At 32.4% G+C, this 22,221-nt stretch overlaps 2 protein-coding genes across 2 annotated transcripts; one reads left to right on the forward strand and one right to left on the reverse strand.

Moving 5' to 3' along the window:
* Positions 1 to 259: 259 nt before the first annotated feature.
* On the reverse strand, positions 260 to 5,501 carry LOC105168717 (protease Do-like 9). The gene is made up of 9 exons (XM_011088854.2): positions 4,911 to 5,501; positions 3,490 to 3,689; positions 3,225 to 3,405; positions 2,815 to 3,006; positions 1,930 to 2,162; positions 1,156 to 1,257; positions 1,002 to 1,052; positions 775 to 879; positions 260 to 646 (listed from the first exon to the last, which is right to left on the reverse strand). The coding sequence occupies exons 1-9, from the start codon at positions 5,476 to 5,478 to the stop codon at positions 548 to 550; spliced, it is 1,731 nt and encodes a 576-aa protein (XP_011087156.2). The 5' UTR covers positions 5,479 to 5,501; the 3' UTR covers positions 260 to 547.
* A 7,305-nt stretch (positions 5,502 to 12,806) lies between these two features.
* On the forward strand, positions 12,807 to 16,896 carry LOC105168718 (rac-like GTP-binding protein ARAC8). The gene is made up of 8 exons (XM_011088855.3): positions 12,807 to 13,117; positions 13,456 to 13,543; positions 13,706 to 13,815; positions 13,928 to 13,991; positions 14,835 to 14,899; positions 14,977 to 15,042; positions 15,352 to 15,446; positions 16,432 to 16,896. Exons 1-8 carry the CDS (start codon positions 13,013 to 13,015, stop codon positions 16,466 to 16,468), a joined length of 630 nt encoding a protein of 209 aa, XP_011087157.1. The 5' UTR covers positions 12,807 to 13,012; the 3' UTR covers positions 16,469 to 16,896.
* Positions 16,897 to 22,221: the final 5,325 nt, after the last annotated feature.

The raw sequence follows: 22,221 nt of genomic DNA on the forward strand, positions 1-22,221 counted from the left end.
CAAAACCAAATGTACGACTTTATAGTAAAAACTATACTTAACAAAAATCTGGTCACTTTTAAGTAAAAGAGCAACAAATAATCCGATGGGCTAGAGTTGAGAATGAAGAAGCCCAATAATAGCAGTCAACACAACTTCAAGTTCACAGGAAATTAACACTTTTACACAGGACAAACAACAAAAGCATTGCTCCAGTCATGGAAAATCAATCACAGTGGCAGGCATAGATGATCACACTTTCATGAGCCACACAGAAAAATGTAGATATATAGATCATAAATCTTAGAACTTTCAGGCAGACATAAGCCTTTCATTGTCTCACACACAAACAGTACATACATAATACCACACATGGCTACAAGCAGTACATACATACAGTTGGCTCCATGAGCCACTTCGGTGACACATTACATAAATAGCTAACTGGAATTTGCAGGAGAATAATTTGACGGCCAAGTGTTTTGTGAGTAGATGGCCTTTAGGCAATTATACAAGAAATGGAGATACCAACAAATACGGTGACGAACAAATACATGATGATGCACAGTTATGTCTTCAGATCATCTGACATGGCTGATGGTACACAGTGGCGGGTGAGAATGTTCAAGGTTGCCGCTTTTGCAGTCCTTGTTCGGAGAACCACAATCTGCAATCAAATGTTAAATCTCTGATTTGATCATTAAACAGTTCGAAATAACAGAACATGGTGAGAGACAAGATGCAATGAACGAGAGTGATCTATCGAAGAAAATGACGGAAACTCAGAAAGCCCACCTGCTGGTATTCCAAATCAAATTTCATATATTTATCAGTGCAGCTCTCAACCATGGTAACCAAGCTCTTCAGATTCTTAACGGGCTGACCATTAAAGGCAAGTACCTAAATGCAAACAAACGTCGTGAGAGAAAATAAAATGTCATCCAAAGAAGAAAGTGTAGTACTGTATGAAGAGGTACATAGATAATTCAGTTGTGATATCAAGACTGGCTTCAAGAAATAACCTGAGTGTTGACAATGTCCTCGTATCCAATATTGATGTCAGCTACAAGCACCTATAATAATGCGACAAGGTGGCAACAAAGGTAATCAGAGATGAACACTCAAACTGTAATGAAATGTTAAAAGCTCCGGAATTATTTTGATGTTAGGAAGAACCTGGGAAATTACAACAATTTGTTCATCTACTGATTGAGGCATTTCATGTAAGACCTTGTCCAGCAGCTTGACCGGACCTTCACACTCATACTCCTTTCCATACTGGAAATATAAGACCAAAAACATGAGAAGTAAAGATGTGCTATACTCGCTAGTCCCTGTGAACATTATAGCATTGTACATTTTCTAAGCCGTAATCTCCCTTCACACTGCCAACTTCAATGTTCTTGACTAATGTAAGTGAAATTTCCAATTTTGAATTGCAAAAGCAAACTTCTATAGAAAAAAAACCAATACACTAGATGACTATCAAAATCAGAGAGAATGTTAGTAGAGAACCCCATTAAATCATTTAAAGTTACTGAAAACAAGATGCCTGTGGGCACATTTGTCCCTGTACACCATATAAAAACAGTAGATACAGATATATTAAACGCTACTTCATGGTAAAGAGAGCAGAATAGGGGAGATCTAATAGTTATTTAATTGTATAGATGCATGGACAGATTTTCTTTTTATATGATCATAACCTGGTACAGATGCTATTTCCGACTGGAAAGTAGTCTTAGATACAGCTCATATACAGAATATCCAGATTTTGAGTTTGCTAAGGAAACACATATTGAAAGCGAAAAGAAATAGCATTCATACTTAAGCAACACAAATGGCAATTTTATCTGCTGTAAACTTAGCTGTAAAATAAAACCTAAACTGCATACATGGGTAAGAAAGCAAAAAGTAATGTCTTAATACCATTGGGAGGAACATACTCACCTCAGAACGGAGATATGGAACAGAAACTGGCGTAAAAACGAACCCTGCAATGATATAATATGAAGGAGGCTTGCCATTGTTGTGAGCAGGAACAAGCCGTGTATGAGTTCCAAGATCAACTTTGAACTTGAGACGCTCTGAATTACGTAAAACTTCAATTTCAGCACTATCATCAGTATATTTTTGGGACACAAGGTAGCTGAAACCTATGCGCTCTCCATGCCTAAATGGAACTGCAAGTAACCAAGAAAAACAGTCACGTACTTTATCAGTGGAAAGTTACTTAACAGAAGAAATGCCATGAACAAAGGGTTTCACAATGAAGTACACACACAACAGCTTTAGGTCCATATGCATCATAGATGGAGAACTGTACTGTATAAAAGCAAATGACACTGCTCCAATAAGAGCTGTCAAGATTAAATGTATTAACAGTTTAATCAATCTTCATTACTGTTTTGTCTTAGCTACTTCCCCAACTGAAGCTCCCATCTCAGGGAAAGGGGGATGATCCCACACATATGCTTGCACACAAGCAGCATTAACATGTTCAGTAGCTTGCCATCAGAAGTAAATAGTCATAAGAGTAAAACATACTAGCATGTAATTCCCGAATGTATGAAAACATTCAACTTTTCTGTGATAAAGATCAGGAATTACTAGGCAAGTGAAACTTATCAACAATTCCTACTTGCAGGAAAACCAACCAATGGATAACCAATGCTATCCGGCGGGTCAATATCCTTTTCATGAAAATATGAAATAAAATTCTTTGCCCATCAAATTCAAGGCAGCACATATGGTTATATGCACACGTGAGGAGAAAAGCATAACACCAGTACATCTATTCATCTATCAGAAGTCAAAATCTTTATTTGATCTTACCTGTTCCATCTTCAGCAATATCAACCCCATCAAAGCTAAGGATGATATCTGATGGCTTCAAAACCTTGAACAGTGGAGAACTTGGACCAATTCTTCGTATGCGGATACCATTATGATCAAGTTTCATTCCCATTGACAACCGCAAGTCTTTATTTTCCATCTTCTGCCACTCGATCGCAAGAACAGGGAATCCTGCCAGACAAAGAAATATTTCATGAAAACAGTAGCACTTCTTGTAAGACATGCATGCACATATGAGATTTACATATATAATTTATCTAAAACAGGTTAAACTCAAAATGCCATCTATGGAAGTCTTAAAAAGGCGTTACTGGTGTCGGTATGATGTGAAAGAAGAAGAATAAGAAGCAAAAGCAAGAGGAAGAAGGGGCAGTATCCAGATATAGTACCAGTATACATTCCATGCTTCTCGTAATCTTGTATGAAGTGCATGATGACTGGTGTTGGTATGACATAGCCAATATTCTCCACATCCTCATATTTTATTGATTGAAATGCAATACCAACACAAATTCCCCTGTCATTGAAAGCAGGTCCCCCAGAATTTCCAGAGTTTACAGCAGCATCTATCTGTAAGAACAATAATTTTCACAAGATTCAATTTTTTTAGACTAAAAGCTAGAGATGAATTGTTGCTAATTGCAAATAAGCTACCTGCAAACCCAGAAGTTCAGTGGAACCATGAACATATGAGAGAATTTCTATTCGTGAGACAACCCCACTGGTGACAGAGATAGTGTCGCCCCCAATAGGATAACCCACAACTGTCACAGCATCTTGAAGTGCTGGTAGATCACCGAAGACTACAGGTGATATCCCTTCCCAGAATTCATCATCATTTACTGTTAACAAAGCTGCAACATCATTTAAACCACAGTCAATATCATTATAAATAAACTCTAGCAAGTTCCATGCATGCAATTTTCAGGTGATCATCCATTACAGGCTGGCTCATTTATGTTGATAGATGGGATGAAGGAATGATGCATAAAATATATGATTTTATGAAAGATGTGATTACTTTATCTCATGATATCATGTGTACTTCATATGATCAAATTCAGAGACATTAGGCTCATCTTCTTATATTGTGTTTATTTTGATGGATTTAATAATATGATTCAGTAGGTTGTCTAAACTGCACTGCCACCACTTCCTTTCCTTTTCCTTTGTTTTCTTCTTTGCTTCGGTTTCCGGTGGCTTTATTCGACAATAATCAGCAAATCCAATCTGGCCTCGTCAGTATCACTGAATCTGCCATGCCAGCAAAAATCCACCGCTATCTATACGTGCCTCCCTGACAGCCAGGAACTTCGTAACGGACACCGTTATCGCTGTTCCATCACTGCTTAGATGAACCATTATTACTTCATAAATGCATTAGTTCTATTGCCTTATTTAACCAATACACTCTTTAGAAATTTTAGCAACAAGACAAGATCTCTTGGTCTTGATTAGCCAAGAAACATGAATGTGATGACCACTAAAACACAAAATGCCACGTTCTTGCGAGGGGTGTTCACTTGGTTAAACCGTACGAAACTGGCCGAGATCTTTCAACTTGTTAAACTATTTGATGGACCAACTTTACTGGTTCAATTCAGTTACTTGATGAAAATTTTTCAGTTTTGAAATTGGAAACTAAAAATTTCTAAAATAAAAAATATAAAAAATACTCTTAAGTAATTAGAATTTAAGTAACAACAAATAATACTAGTATAAATCAAAATTATAAATTCAATATATGTACACATATATCTATACGTATACATATGCATGCACAAGTTCTTCTATACGATAAGAAGAATATATTCCAAAACAATACAGATCCGAACGCCAAAAAAGATTTCCAGAATTGATACCGGTGGATCTCGCTTTGCACTGCATACTGCATCTTCGATTAGGAAAAGTCACAGCAACAAGTTGACATTCAAATAATTCAAGTAAAACAAGTATTCAAACAACAGCATGACATACAATTCCTTACACCACAAGACTCTGGAGGGTTAACATGGCCGAAGATCAAACGACCAAAGTAGAAATAAATCAATCAACTAAATCTAGAGCATTCTTACCAATGTCGCATTCGACGCCAATAGCGAGAACAGTGGCGACATACTTAGTATCGGAACCTCTCTTTTTCAACTTGATCTGAGTATAATGCTCCACCGAATGCGCACTCGTCAAAACCCTCCTTCCCTGGATCACAAACCCACTGCTGCTCGAACTGTACTGCCGCTTCCGCTGCCACGGCAAAGAGAAATTCGGATCTGTGTGAACACAGAAAACCTTCACCACCGAGTCCATGGCTGGAAGAACCCTAGCAACAGAGCTCTCCGCATTAACCGGCGGAAGCACAGGACTGGTAGCGACAGGCGGAACGTCATTGGAAAGAGTCTCGTCGGTTGGAGCTTCAGGCTTGGGGGTTTTGTTGGGGCGCCCACGGCGGCGTCGCTGGTGTTTAGAGGAAGGTGGTGGAGAATTCGAGGTGACGAGCTCCACGTTGCTGACGGAGGACCTCACTTCATTCCCCCCGGCGGCTGCCTCGGGATTAGTGGCGCCTACGACGGCGTTCTCCGGCCGCTTTCTGGATCGGCGGCCGTGCTTACGCTTACGCTTGTTCCCGATGCCCATAGCTGACATTGAAAATGACGGGGGTTGCTGGCGACAGCGTGTTATATAGACACCTGAAACGGCGTCGTGCGGAATCCCTTTGACTTGTAGAGAAGGAATCAAGAAATATCTTAAGGCTTGAACCTCAATTTAATTTAAAATTATTTTAAAAAACACATAATTTAAATTATTTAAATATAAATAATAAGTTAAAAAAATAAAATAAATGTTTAAAATGCTCTTTGGGTCATTTAAATCAACTCCAGAAGTTCGAAAAAGCTATTTAATATTTAGGGATAATTACACAATATATTAATTTAACATTTAATAAAATTATGATCCTGTGGTGTTTAAATAGCTCAATTTTTAATAAATTATAGCAGGCCTACATTCTCTAATCAATGTCGTGCCATGCACGTTGACCCATGCAATCTAAGCCAAATTTTAATAAAAATTAAATAAAATATAAGTGGGAATTGAGGTCAACTATTAGTCAATTGTTTAAATAATTAATAATTTAACTATTAAAAAATTAGTGTCCAGTAAAAAATGTGAAGATGACATATAATATGGGATAAACGTATATTTTGTTCCCAAATACAGTCATTAATGTATTTTTGTCTCAAATAATTTAAAATTGTAATTTTAGTCCTCAAATTTTAATCTTTTTCGTACTTTTGGTCATTTCACTAACTTTTTTCGTTAAATTTAAAAAAAAAATCATTTGAAGTGAAAAAAAATCTTATTTTTCTCTCATTTTGTGGTGTTTTTTAAGTTGTAATCTCAGTGTATCCATTTTCCTTAGTTTTCTTCAAACTTCAAAAGAGAATAAATTAAAAAAAAAAAAGAAAATTTAAATTTATTTATTTTTATTTATTCTAAAGTTTGAAGAAAAATAAGAAAAAATGAATGCATTAGATTACAACTTGAAAAACACTACAAAATGGGAGAAAAATAGCAATTTTTTCCCACTTTAAATGAAATTTTCGTTAAGTTTAACAGAAAAGTTAACGGGAAGGCAAAAAGTGTCAAAAAAGTTAAAATTTGAGAATCAAAATTACAACCGTAAATTATTTAAGAATCAAAATCGTATTAATAACTATATCTGGGATAAAAAAATGCATTTATCCCCATATAATAAGATATAGCATAGATTAATTTATACTGTTATTTTTGTTTTCCAAATTTTGTGCAGTAAATAAATTCATTATGATGAATAGGAAGCCGAAAATGAGTAATGGGTCTATGTGATATTGGGCCTATTGCAGACCTAATTTTGGTTGATAGATCTAATTTGTGCATAAATTTGATTTTTTTTTAAGGTTTTAAATTAGGCCCTTTGGGTGGGAAATTTAGTTAATACTCGAAAAATATAAAAAGTATATCATACAAATGAAAATCTGATAAACCGTCCAGCATAATGCAACAAGTTTTTAACAAAATAGGTAAATTACAATGACACCCTTTTAATTTGCGCAAATTATAAATGTATTAATATTAAATTAAAAATTATAATTACCTCAGCGAAATTTTGTAAAACCCAATGCTTGCCAAAAAAGTGCTTAAGTTCAAAAATAGCCTAGCCCAGAAAATGAAAAATATGTTTTTGAAAGACAAGAAAATCATTAATCAATATCAAGAATTGACGTCCAAACATAAACCATCATACTGTTGCTCTCACAAACAAATCATTACCTCTCTCTCTCTCTCTCTCTTTATATACATATACCATCAATTCACTCTCGTTCTAACCATCATCGTCGACGGTGAGGTCACTTTCAACCCCTACATGTGGCTCCTCTCTATCAGTTCAGTGTTGTTTTTTTTTCTCATCTATCAATTCAGTTTCATCTCTACTTTTTATTATTGGACATAAATAATTATTAGAGATCGCATCAAAGATAAAATCGAACATCAACCAAAATCCTATCAAGTTTAGTTACATACAACACAGAACAAATATAAAGTGAGATAATCATAATTTTTATTTGTAATTAGAGCAAAGCAAACATTAATTGAACCAAATTGACCATTTCCAAGTTTAGGGAGACAAGAGATATAATAATTGAAGCAACCTTAGATTCCAATTCCATCCCACTCATGATGCTAGCAAACTTCTCTTGATCATCTTTCAGTTGATATTGTCTATTTATTTTTATTTTTATTTTTATTTTTTTGTGTAATAATGAATTATGCCCTCTTTTCATCATGTTGCTTAATCTTTACTTAAGCCATATGCCAACCCACTATAGCTCTTTAATCATGGAACTTGGCTACCTTCACATTTTTCATTGCTTTAAGGATGTGTTTGGCCCTAAACGTCCTTACTGCATTATTTATAAGATTTTATAAGTTATATATTTTATAAAATATTTTTAGTGTTTAAGATGTTACATCGTGTATGGATTGATGGTAGGAATTTCAGATTTCTAGTAACAAATCTTTTACATTTATTATGTGATTCTGTATTATAAAAAAAAAATTCAAATACTCCAACTATTATTATGAAATATATATTTTTTAATATTTATGAATTTTAAATTCTTCTGATATGGAGTCATTTAGACCTTACATCCAAATATATCCTTAGCTAGCCTCCACAATCTCTGATATAATTGTCCAAGTAGTTAAATTTCCTAATTTAACCCTAAGCCCCCAGAGTGCTGCACTCGCAACTTATCTACCAATTGCTCTACTTTTATACATGAAGAGGTTTAGCAAGATGGGCAAGTAAGGATCATAGTCATTCCTAAATGTCTACCTGTTTAATTGATTCATCGAACACAAAAAATTCGAACAAAATTTTTTTTTCCTAACATAAACATATGGACCTCTAACGATGTTGGACGTCCCAAAGCCAACAGCTAACATTATCACAAGCCCCATCTCTGATAACCAAACCTAAGAGATGGTCCCTATCGATATAATTCCTCAAATAATTATTTGCACTTGTTCAAATGAGTAGTTCTTCTTACATTGTTCCAATCATGTAAGAATATTTAACTCTTTATTCCTGCAGGCTGCAGTGGTCCTCCATACAACAAAGAGACAAAAATATGTTAGTTGCGACGGAAACATCCGTCTCCAAACAAACAACCACGGGTAGTGTAAGAAGTGGGGCTCTTTCGTTTGGGGGATAAAAAGCGACGGATTCTTGGACGGTGTCAGGGCTACTCTGGGACAAGGAATATTAATGTCAATTCCATCACTTCAAGAACGACACATTTATTTAATAGTTTATAAAACTCAAACATTATATTAAAACTTTATAATTCTTATATTTTGAAAAAAAAAACAGGGTTTTCTGAATTAAATTTTAATATTAACTCAAAAAAAAAACCTTCAATTTTTAATCTTATATATTAACTATAAAATTACGATAACTGGAACTTTATAATTTTTATGATCTAATTCAATATAAATACTTTGAGAATTTAATTTTAAAATAAAAAACATACTTTATAAGCTCTAATAATATTTTACAAAGTACGTGACTTTACAAAAGAATTTAAATAAGTTTAGCCAAATTTCTTAAAGTGAAATTCACGACGTTGTCGAAAAAAAAATCAAGATGTCTTTTATATACTCTTAGGAAGAGGAAAAGGAAGAAAAACTGTAGAATTAATCAGCAGTTTGGTGTTTATGACACTGCTCTGTTGGTGGAGTGCTTATACTCCCAACTTAAAGCAGGTTTTCAGCTTTTACTAGTAAAAACCTGAATAAAAATGAATGTTTGTATTTTCAGTTTCTGCTTACCAAACCAAGTTAAGAATTCCACTAATTAATGATATTAGCATTATCCAAGAAACTACATTTAATTCTTTCGGAAATTAAGGAAAAGGTAAGGAACTAGGTATGATTATTGAAAATGATTTGGAGAAGGCTTATGGTAAAAATTAACAAAAAGGGATTTTTTATTTTACCAAACATGACTAAAAATTTCCCACCCATATTACTTCTCACAATTATAAATAACAAATCTTCTTATCAGGTTTTTTTTTTATATATTGGTGAAATGTGGGCAATTGGTATCACTGAAAAAATGAATTTTGGCTATAATATAAATGATCACGATTTAAAAATTATGATAGATTAATGCTATTAACTACAGTTAAATAATATCAACGCAAAAATTTATTTTTTTACCATGAGTAATCAATATTTGTTATGATTTTTAGTCATAGTCAAAACATTTATGATGGTTTTGGCTTACACCTGCAAAATACAACACTTAATGACCATAATGAAGCCATGGTTAATTTGTATTTGTTACAATTTTCTTCTTTTGACTATAGTAACTAACCATAACGAAAAATTATATTTTTCTAATGTATCTTGTATGAATGAGGTTTGAAAATCCTAAATAACATGGATCATATTATGTCAATATAACGTAACTTTTATTAGTAATATGGTTGCGTATACATTGTTGAAATAAGAAAAATGTCCACAGACCTTGTACGAGTCCAAGAATCTCTGCGTTTTTTGCCAGGTCAATTATGAGGTCATCATCTATGAAGACAGTCCGATATGCTAATGTCATGGATGCTCAATTATTCACTTCATATTGATGTAATTAATTCAAGTGGATTTCTATTATATATATTTCCTTTAAGTATCGGGTATGTATTGTTAATTGTAATTACTGCAATATTTATGATCCGTGGATCAATCAGTTTGACACTAGAAAAAAAAAATTATTCGCTACAATTTTTAATAGTTATGAACTAAAAATCGTGATAATAATTTTTTATTGACTATGTTTAAATAAAATTGATACAAAAATATAAATTTTCTACAAAAAAAAATTATTTATCATGGCTCAAATAGCCATGGCAAAAGTTTTAGCCACCCTCGCAGATACTAAGACCAACTATTATTGCATGACCATAATCAATAACTATTTTATTTTTAATCATAATAATCAGCCATAGTTAATATTGCATTTTTGTAGTGCGACATAAATAATTGAAAATTATAACTGAGTTGCATCCAATCTTGTTCCCTGCGTGCTGGATCTTGAGGATTAAACACGCGACATGATATCAGAAAACTCGAGGAACGACATGAAACATAGGAGAATCTCTTTGATATATATAAAACTCAGATCAAATATTATCCATACTTATTTTGTAGTTTTGCACTTTAAAAATGAAATCTCTGTGCAAGTGGCGTAGCCTTAAAAAGATTGGCAGAATTTGAAAAACAAATATTTTGTTTAAGCAAATATATAGGGGTATATATATATATATATATATATATATATAATAGCCAAGACAAAGTTAGCCGGCCAAAGAAATTCATCAGACAAAACTGTTTGTGGAAACCAATGCAATCAACAAATTTTGTGAATATTATTGATAGTCATCAATTGGTCATCATGGATTTATTTACTACATGGTTTAATGTTAACTAGATCAAGAATGTTTTGTCAGAACGACAAGATCAGACTCACAAATGAACATTCCTTATGCATTAATTAAAATGTGATAAACATTAGGTTTGGCTCAAATCAAATGAACCTTTTAGGGTTTTGAATCTATGATGTTGTTAATGTTATTCAACAAATTCGTTTTTCTATTATTAGAGAAATTGATTGGTTAAAGCATGTAGATATTAGTCATAATTAAAAATTATGATAAATATTGATTAATTCTGATAAAAGCTTTTGCATTAATTTTATTTGTTTGTAATAGATATTGTGAATTTACTATAATTTTTAAGTCCCAGTGATTGTTTTATAGCGTGCGAAAGGATCCGTTCTTTTTTTAGTGAACGGAACAGAAATCCTATAAATATTAATGATGAAATTCTTGAAATTAAGACGTTGATTTGTTTTTCTTCCTATCACTCTCATATTATTATAAGGGTAAATTACAACAAGCTCTCTTAAAGTTTGCTATAATTATAAACATAGTCTCGTCGTTTGAAAAAATTATAAATACTTTTCTGAAATTCATGGACGTTTAACAAATAAACCCCTATAATGGGCTATCATGGAGGTATTTGTGAGACAACCGTTAATTCTATAGAGTACTTATAATTTTACAAACAATGAGAAAGTAATTATAATTACGACAAATTTCATAATAATACGTTGTAACTTGTAAGCTTGTATTGAACTTCACATTTTAATGAGAAATTCATAAAGTTGTGTGTAAATTTTAGAATTGATGATGGAAAAAAAAAGTTTATGTTATATTATATTTAATAAAAAGAGTCAATTTTTAAATACTTTTCTCATTAAGATTCCAGATTCAAATTCAAAGGAAAGACCCCAAAATCTTGAAAAAGAAAAAGCAAAAAAAAAAAAAAGCAGGGGTTTAGCCAACTACTGCAAGTCTTGTTGGAGAAGTATTTAATGATCAACATGGTCCCACCCACCTGGTCCCCTTCACATTAATTGTCCTAGAAAAAGTTATTGACTTCTTGTAGAATCAAGTAATAAAATAAACAAAACCTCCCAAAAGATAATTAAATTTTTCATAATCCCACTTATCCAACATATTAAACAAAAATAGATAAAACTATCTTTACAGAAAAAAAAATTATTGAAGAACAAGCCCACATTATAAAATGAATATTTAAACGAAAAGATCAATTGATTAAAAAATATTTGCAGTAGCTTCTAATTTTATGGCCTGAATAAGTTGTAGAGAAAATATATAAATTAAATAATAGTAAAAGTTGAATATTTGAAAATAAAAATTAAAAAGAAGTTGCGATCGAAATATTTGAAAAAACAGTTTAATATTTACAATTTTATTAATAAGCTGTAGAAGTTAGTAAAAAGTTGATTATAACTTTTTTATTTAGATCTAACTTAATTTAAAAAAATTTAAAAATAAAAATATTTTTTCAGCTTATTTTTATCAATAAACGGATAAAAATATACAAACCTAAATCAAGAAAATGGAGTCCAAAAGGGTCATGGAACTGTAAATGCAGGCAGTCTGTTTCAGTCTCTGTCTAAAAGAAGGAAAAAAGAACTAGATTATATGTATATACTTAGACATGTATGTATATTATAGAGTTTAATGCAATTTATTTATTCTGTAATAAAAAAGTGATAATTTATGTTAATTAAAACAAAGTGATTTATCCCTTCTCCAAAAAGATAAATTGTAAATATTTTTTTATAAGAAAATAATTTATATATTTGTAATATTACAATAATTACTCACATTTTTTCCTTATGTTATATGTCTTACATGCATTAATTTGCAGGGCATCCATAGATACTACAGTCCCATTATTATGGGGGAAGGAAAAGGGTCAATCTTTACATAGCAAAGCTTAAAAGTAATTACCACAAATATAATAAAGTTTCAACAACTCTGCTATAAAAGATTTCTGTATGAGTAAGTATCATGTGACCTATTCAACTCTCTCTCTCCCTCTTTCTCTCTCATAAGAGCCCATAAAAAAATAGCCTGGCTTTCCAACCAGTCCAACCACCAGAGACCTCAAAGTTTCTATCTTTTTGCTGAATTTCTCTGGTTCATCAGTACCCACTTTCATCTTAGTAGTTTCTTGAATTGTGTGTGTGTATTGTGATGCTAAAATGTCTGCGAGTGTTTCAAGATTCATCAAGTGTGTGACTGTGGGTGATGGGGCTGTTGGCAAGACTTGTATGCTCATTTGCTATACCAGTAACAAGTTCCCCACTGTGAGTTCTCTGCTTTTCTTTCTATTTGACCTTGCGGGAAAACATGTTCTTGTTACTGAAAATATAAGTGCTAAATTGTCCATAGACGTCCTGGAAACTATGTAGTCTTGTCATGTCTTTTTGAATGTGAGGCTTCTGGATTTGCAGCTTTTTTATGCAACAAAAGGGTATCTTGCTTTCATTTTACTTCTGGGTCTTTGCTTTTGGTATCTTTCTTGAACTTTGTGATTTGGGTGAGAGTACTTATCTGCCATTTTTGTTTTATAGTTATATTTTACTATTTAATACTTTTGGGCATCTCTTATGATGTTTTAATCTTTGTATTTGATGGAAATTAGGACTATATACCTACAGTGTTTGATAACTTCAGTGCAAATGTGGTAGTTGAAGGAACTACGGTCAACTTAGGCCTTTGGGATACAGCAGGTAAGCTTTGTGCTGACTATTAAGATCAAATTCAACTTTTTCATCTGAAGACTCTGGCTGTAAAAGCATGAAAGTGTGTGATTTTCTGTTCAGGGGAAAGCAACCTTTTCTGTAATAAAGAATTACGAACTATGGTTTTCTTGTTTCTGATCATATCAACAGGTCAAGAAGATTACAATAGGTTGAGGCCGTTGAGCTACAGAGGAGCTGATGTGTTCGTCTTAGCGTTTTCATTAGTCAGTCGTGCAAGCTATGAGAACATACTTAAAAAGGTGAAGATCGTTCTGAGGCAGTGCTATTCTTGCAACCCCTTTTGTATTTAAGTACATTTTTTTAGTAATTAGCATGCAGATAGTTACAATATCAAATGGCGTTTTTTGGCAGTGGATCCCTGAACTTCAGCATTTTGCTCCGGGGATTCCAGTGGTACTAGTTGGCACCAAACTAGGTACGTCGCATCATTGATGCTAACCTCGTGTGAAAATTGTTATGGTTGTTCTTGTTGACAATCCTCAACATTTAGTGGGAAACTTAGACTTCCGAATTTTCTGCTACCACTTTGTATTTCTTTCAATAGGCTAGTTTTGCGTGATTCGTGAATTTGGTAGATGTTGCTCCCAACCATGGCGGACACTCTTTAACATTTCTGGGACCTCGGTGTATTTTGAGCACATGCAAACAGAAGCAATAGTGGTTTAAGAATAGAATTAAAGAAAACAAAGCAGTAACTCCACAACAAATAAATCATATTTCTCTTCAAAATAAGTGGTTTAATGCTCATTAGTACTGATTGAGAACTTTATAACCAAAAATGTGCTAACTATTAGCGTCATTCTAGAGATGAATTGATTGATGATGGAAAAAAGTTCAAGTTTTTCATTCCATACAGAAAATGATTTCTCGACACACAGAGGTACATCCATATTAGCCTGTAGTATATACACGGATTGTTTACTGTAAATGCTACTCAAATTATCATTTTTCAGCCGAGGAAAGCCTGACCTGTTTTTACATGCACCCAAATGTTTGTTTGGCTATGAATGTAAATGTGGATGTGGATGTGGGATTTTTGTTCATTTGACTACCATCAACTCGTGAACCTCATCAAACTTTGTTTTATTTGTTTGCCTCCTTTCATCTTTCTTGGTCCTAGGCTTTTGCTAGTTAACATAGAGGCGAAATGCCTGATTCTTCTATTTTCACCTGCATGAAACTCTCTCTCTCTCTCTCTCTCTCTCTCTCTCTTGAGTGCTATATGTTGGAAAGAAGTCACTCCCTCTATCATGAATAGATCTTCGTGAGGACAAGCACTACTTGGCTGATCATCCTGGATTAATTCCTGTTACCACTGCACAGGTGTGTGTTCTCATCATCCAGCTGTCTTCTCTAATTTTGTTTACATCTTCAAATAATGACGGCGTATGCATAATCAGGGGGAGGAGCTCCGTAGACAAATTGGCGCCTCTTACTACATTGAGTGCAGCTCCAAAACTCAACAGGTAGTTCTGAGCTTATTCTACTTTTGCAATTAGCAGTTCTCTTGTGAGTTCCATTTCTCAGAAATTTTCATGTGGGGTTTTTCCCTTTGACTGTAACCTCTGAAATGATTGACATGTTACCTAGTATAGTTTTCGACAAAATAAGGTACAAATTACATTGCATCCAAGTTTCATTGTCACCATGCTTATGTGGTAGTTGCAACATGCTGTCTCTTACAGCGAGATATTTTCAGCGTCGTTTTCCTTCTACTCGAGTTATCATCTTTTCCATGATGTCCAAATGACTTCTGCTTTCAATGTAACACACAGAACGTAAAAGCAGTGTTCGATGCCGCTATCAGGGTAGTCATCAAGCCCCCACAGAAGCAAAGGGAGAAGAAAAAGCCACGTAGAGGGTGCCTTGTGTCAGTACATCTACTCTTACACTTTTCAGTTTCTGCTAACATTTGCAATCACGTAGCTTGCTAGCTCTCTCCTTGTATTACAAATCGACGTTTTTCTAACACGCCTCATGACGATACCTGAAATTTTATGGTTCTCCGAGTCCTAAGGTTTAACGGTGATCAAAACAAATAGACAATCTTCCATTAGAAAGATAGTTTGGTTCTAACCATAATATTAAAATACCTATAACAGACATTTGCATTATAATTCAGAGTAAGAGTACGTTATAATACATATGCATAAAACACACAGGTAGATACATTCAAGATTAGCTGCTAAATCTTATTTCCAGTCTTAAACTAGGTAATAAACAAGCTTAGGTTTGAATAGCAGGTAGTTTTTTGCAACTTTAAGACTGTAAATATCCTAATTCATACTCAAAATAGTCCCTCCAGTATTAGGTATGCAGCCTGACTTAACATTCCATTTACATCCATCATTCAAGGACCTAACTTCGTGCTGAGTTGGGGGGATTTGCAGGGTGCAGTGCCCCCCCCCCCCCCTGCCCGAGGGAAAAAGTTCTTTTGACATACACTTTTTTTCAGTGATAAATTTGTAATTTTGTAGTGTTTTACAATGTTCTCGTATAAATAGTTGACAAGTGACCTTCTATTTATTATTCACAAATTCAAATTATAGCAAAATTGATTACGAGCGACTCATGGACGCAGGAGAATTCTCCAAACTATGTATAAATTCATTTCCTGTGTTTGATTTCTTTTCTTATTTTCTGCACACATTTCATCATCTGTCAGCTGATTTCCTTACTTCAGTTGTGCTCGAGGCGGTTTGGCCGTCAGTTAGAGCCTATTGCTCGTAGCTAACATCATTGCCTATTTCTCTACGAATCTTCTTTTTCTACAGTTTCCCTTATACTTTCTTGCCCGCAAATCGTCCATCTCTCCCACCTCATTTTCAATAACTTCACATCTTCAAATTTTGCAGGGATATCTTCTGTGGAAGAACTGTCTACCAGGAATGAAACGCATCAAAGCAGCAGACTTCGTACCATTCTACATGCGGACACATTGTTCTGAGTTCTCTCACTGGTTATAGCATCCATGCCGTAGATTAGTCTTTCCAGGCATAATTTACCCGTTACCTCAACTTTTGTCTACAATTGGATCATTTGGGCAGAACTTATTGATATATGAGTAGTACTGTTTTTTCTGCTGCTGTTGTAGAGCTAGTAACTAAAAACTAATCCTCAGTGCAGATGCATATTTTAGTGTAAGAGAAGTCAAGAACGGTTGTGAAGTTGAAAACTTCGCCATCGCCACAACCTATGTGGATGACGTTTACCTTACTGTGAGAGGTTTTGGGTTCAAACTCAAGTTCTGTCTGTTCCCCTTCTGTCGCATTGTACAGAAAAATTTGAAAGCTTTCCTTATTTAGATCAGTTCTTGCTTACTCGACTCGATTCTTGTTTCAACTTCGTGTGTCTTTATTAGCGAAAACATGACCAGCATCTAGCATTGTCTGAACATGCCCCAAAGACCTATAGTCGCCTGTACAGGCAATTTCTACTCGTCATACCAAATCAATCACATTACAAGTATTATATAATTAGTTACTCACCTTATATGATGAATGGTAGTGATGACAACTAAAAAGGTGGCACAAAATTAGTCCACACCATGGAAAAGGTCTCTTGGAGTATACAAGTACCAAACGCGGAATTTTAAATAAACCCATCTTACAGAAAAGTGGCTAAACGAGTACAGCGCCTACAGCCACAAAAACTCATTATGAGAACCTAATTTATCGTTTTATTATTATTTTTAGTTTAAAATTGTTATTAATGATATTATTGATCGATTTCTTTTATTATAATTTATTATTTAATTGCTCTTTATTGATTGATTGTTGTTAGATATAAAGGGACAATAATATACCGATGATTTTTAAAGATATTACTACAGTGAAGTAATTATTGCTTTTATAAAAAAAATAAATATTTGGCACCAATAATTTCCTATTATTACTGAAGATTTCTAGTGGTATTGATCAAAATTTTGGAAGGGCCGAAGCCAACTTGAAATCTCCAAAGAATGGAGCCTATGCCACTTTTAGTGATTTGCTTTTGACATTAGAGGTTCTATTATATATATATATATGGATCGAGTGTAAAAATATTAAATAATAATATTTAAACTATATTTATAATAGATCTATAATATTTTTAATGTGATATGATTTAGGTTGTAGGTAATTTTACATTCAAATCACATTAAAAGAATATATATTAATATTAATTTTTATAATATTTTCATAATTTAAAAAGTAAATAAAAAGTGTAATTAATATTTTTGCATTTTAATTTTAATTATTTTTTATATTTTTAATGAGAATTTGGTCTACCTAATACCCAACTGAAGTACAAAAAAAAAATTGATAATTACCAAAATCGAACTGACTAATTTGATCCGAATTTCAATATAGCATTTCGATTTGTCAAACTTTTTATTCTGTTTCAGTTGAATTTTAGCGAATGAAATCCCCTAAATATTCCATAGAATTTTGTAGGGAACAAAATAACATATATAATTATGCTTATTATTTAACTGATTAAACAAGTGAATTAATTGGTAACTAAAACCTAAAAACTAGATGTGCAGATGAATGATTGTAAGGCGAATTGACTCAATTAATATTCATTTGCAGACAGTCAAAGTCATATGAATTTAAGGATAAGGCAGAAGACCAGGACAAAGACCCCCATTAATTATTATGGTATACATAGTATTATTACATGTTTAGTATTAGATGGACAAGAGAGAGGGCCACCAAACTCTGTCTTATTTTTAAATATTTTGTGTTTCAATCAAGGAACTTAATACTCGTAAATTCAAGAAATATAATTCTAAACTCAATGTTGCAAACAATGGATGTCATATGCTATCAAGACTTTGGATTTAAAAAATTACAGAATTGCTCGACATGTAATGTTTCATCAATCTATGGGATTGAGGTCTAATTTGGTGGATTCCAAATGTGTTGATGAGGAAGCTCCAAATAAGCTTTGGACAAAACAAATATTCCGTCATAATTAACTTCTTTTTAGCGAGAATAGTTACAACGTGTTTAAAATCAATCTATTTTTAACCCTCTTTAATAAAATCAGCACATACGTAAAAAAAAGTTTTAGGACAAATACAATTTTAAAAATCACCTACATAGACTTATAAATATTATTTTACTTGGTCAAAAACAATGAAAAACACGTATACAAATCGTTGTATGATAAAGGGTGCGTCCGATATGAGAAAAACCAATCACATGTTTGTATTTGGTAGAAAAAAATAGATGGAAGTAGGAAAGTGTGAAAGCAAACTGGTCGAAAGAAGAAAGAATGAAAGAAAGATAGGGTATGGGGGATTAGGGAAAGTGATTAGACGTAGAGGAGAGGAGGGGAGGGGAGGGACACCAAATATGCCAAGATATGCTCTTCAATTCGTTTGGTTCATTAGAGGGAAAAAAGTTAGGACAAATTGCTAGTTGGGTGGTCCCTTTTTGTCCAATGGGACACCCAACCCCACACCCACCTTTTCTCTCCCCTCTCTCTTTATATATATATATATATATATTTTTCACCTGCATATTATTCAAATCGATCGAATCAAACTAGTCATATAATAAATGCAATATATAAATTTAATATTTATTATATAATTGATTAGTTTTTTTAAATTATACATTAATCACACGATAAGTATATTACATTTGTCATGTAATTGGCTTAAATTCGACCAAAATCAGTGTGTGTTTGGATGAGTATTTGTAATATTTCCTATTTCTATGGTAGGAACAAATTATAAACTAAACAGAACCTAAAGTCCTAGTATTTGAGAAACCAACATAATATTAATTTATAGTTTTACTAATGTATTACATAAGTTTGTACAGAGCTACCTGTAAGTTTTGGTTAAAATTTTTTAACTTTTGGTTTAAAATCAATTCAATTTAAGTAGTTTAAAAATAAAAATTGTAAATCAAGAAAATTATTTTTAATTTATTTTCAGCAATAAGTTGATAAGCATTTATTATAAACGTTCACAAATACCTCCTAATATCATTTGTAATTTCGATGTGTGTGCTTAAATTTTTTAAAATTAAAATCTTTTATGGATTAAATTATTTTGTGAAAACTAACTAATTATTGATAATGATAAGTGAAATAAAGAATAAAGCAAATAAAAGAAATCATATGTGAATAAAATAAATAAATAAATAATTTGTTATTATATTTTCAAATAGGAATAATTTTTTTAATATAGTAAAAGGATGCCATGGTACTTTATATAGTATAGATCATTTATGAAAAAAATTTAAAATTAGTGCTACAGAACATATTTTTTTAATATATATATATATATATATATATATTATACTTTTATTTGAAATTATAAGGGAAAATTTTATTTTCTTTTATTTCTTAAAAACTATATATCCAGTAGGTCAGCTATAATTATTGAACTTGTATTTTTTATCAAACACTTTTCATGTATCATATCAATTGTAATTATTACATCTTCATTTCATTCATGAATACATTTTTAAAAATTTCTTTTATCTCACTTTTTATATGAAAAAATCACTATCCCATAAAAGAAATGATAAATCATAACTACTTATAAAATCTTCGTCCAAATTAAATATAGTAATACATACGCAAATTACTCATGTACAACATTATTTATGTACTATTCCAATGAAACCCCTAGTAATTATTGGTACTTCCAAAATTGGTCCTAATCAAAACTTTAATGACATCGAGTGAGTTAGTTGCTATTTGCTAACTATATATTTTGGGATGGTACAATAATACTTTTGCCTTCATACAATTACAAGGTGTAATTTAAGACTTCATGAAACTTAATTACTATCAACATTCAATTTAATTACAAGAACGTCAATATATATACATATATATAATCCTATACATTTCATATATAAACTCATAAATAATGTAAGATAAAAACAAGCACATCAATATTATTCCGATCAACATTCATGATCACAATCATATACTTACAAGCCTTCTTTACGACTCGAGTTAGATAACTTTTTGCCATGATACTTGATGGAGTTAAATGTATGTTTGAATATGTGTTTGTCGTCCAATGAGCTGGAGGTCTTGGTTACAACCCTCGATACTTTGATTATTCTTTTTCTCATGGCCAGTGGGAAAGTGCAGCTTAAATTAACTCAAGATTTTAAGTCCAATCACGGCGACATTGCATGCCATGAAGCAGCAAGTCCATCCAGTCCATAACTACATACCTTGGACTAGCTGATTTTTCATCCAACTTACCGGACACGTCAATCATATTCCATACTCAAATAATTCATTACCACAAAGGGATGCATGTTAGTAAGGATAAGTTTGACAATGGCAGTCCGTTGGATAAAACATATAGCTGAACCAACTATATCACAAGAAAATAGACATCATAAGAAATTCAGAGATATCTTAACCAGTATTAATGGCTTCCACATTTATCTCATTCTACTCTTATAAATAGGGGTTTAGGAGGTAACAAGATTTTTCAACTTCACTTTGGTTCTCGCACACGAATTTCAACTCACGAACACTTACAACATTTCACCACCGAACTTGCCAATTTCTCGTAATATTAATTAGTGATTTTCCGTAAGACTTACTAACTTAAATATTGGATTGATAATCCGTAGCTATTTTGTAAATTAGTCTTTTGATATTTTTAAAATACCTAAAAGATCCTCTAAAATAGTGTGGTACTACTGAACCCCTGTAAGCATCAAACAGACTTAGGCATAGTGTATTTGTAGGTTTGCTATAAGAACTAACACCACTACACCAATTCAAGTTTAACTCCTTTTCTATTTTTGTAACAAAAAGAAAAGACAATTCATATTTCCATTTGAATTTCCTAATGTAAATCAATATTGCATGTCGCCTTATATTTTATATTTACATTCTAGTGTACGTATAAAATACACGGCAACCTATTTCAGAAAATATTTTATACACACGATCTATAAATATATAACAATATGACCCTCTAAATATTGAAAAACAAAGAGAGCAATATGACATCTTGACATGGGGTAGTGAGTTTTCTTTTCAGAAAAGTTTAGAGGATTAAGTTGTCTTTTTAGGCACCTTTATTTTTAATGATTAACCATAATATCACACTTAATTAACTTTTGTTTTTTATTTACTTACTTCTTAGTCGGCCTATTATTGTGTTCTCAAGCCCGATGCAAATTGTGATTGTACCTTGATTTAAATCAAGAATTGAGGTCTGTATTAATTTGTTTTCATGGCCCACCACATGATGCTGATAAAAATTGAGATTCCGAAATTGTCCTCATTTTTTATGCAATTTTCCAGTTTTGTCCTTGTTTTTCATTTAATTCTCTAACCAAATTTCAGTCATGATAGATTTGACTATTTTGCCAAGGGTAAAAATAACTTTTTACTTGTTATCACTTGAACAATGTATCAAAGAAAACATGACATATACTAATAAATACATAATCCATATTTATAATAATATGCGGTAAATATTTGACAAACCAACCCAACTGATTATAAAATTTTAATCACAACTTAATACATTCTATATTAATCATATCATTCAAAGTAAAATTCGCCCTATATTAATATTTTTACAAGGAGCTAATATTTAATTAATTTAAATTCTTTGTAAGAATTTTGAGTGGAATAAATGTAAATGTGAAATGACTGGA

Source organism: Sesamum indicum, linkage group LG8 (genome assembly GCF_026168435.1).
Source record: "Sesamum indicum cultivar Baizhima isolate 11 linkage group LG8, ASM2616843v1, whole genome shotgun sequence".
Classification (NCBI taxonomy): domain Eukaryota; kingdom Viridiplantae; phylum Streptophyta; class Magnoliopsida; order Lamiales; family Pedaliaceae; genus Sesamum; species Sesamum indicum.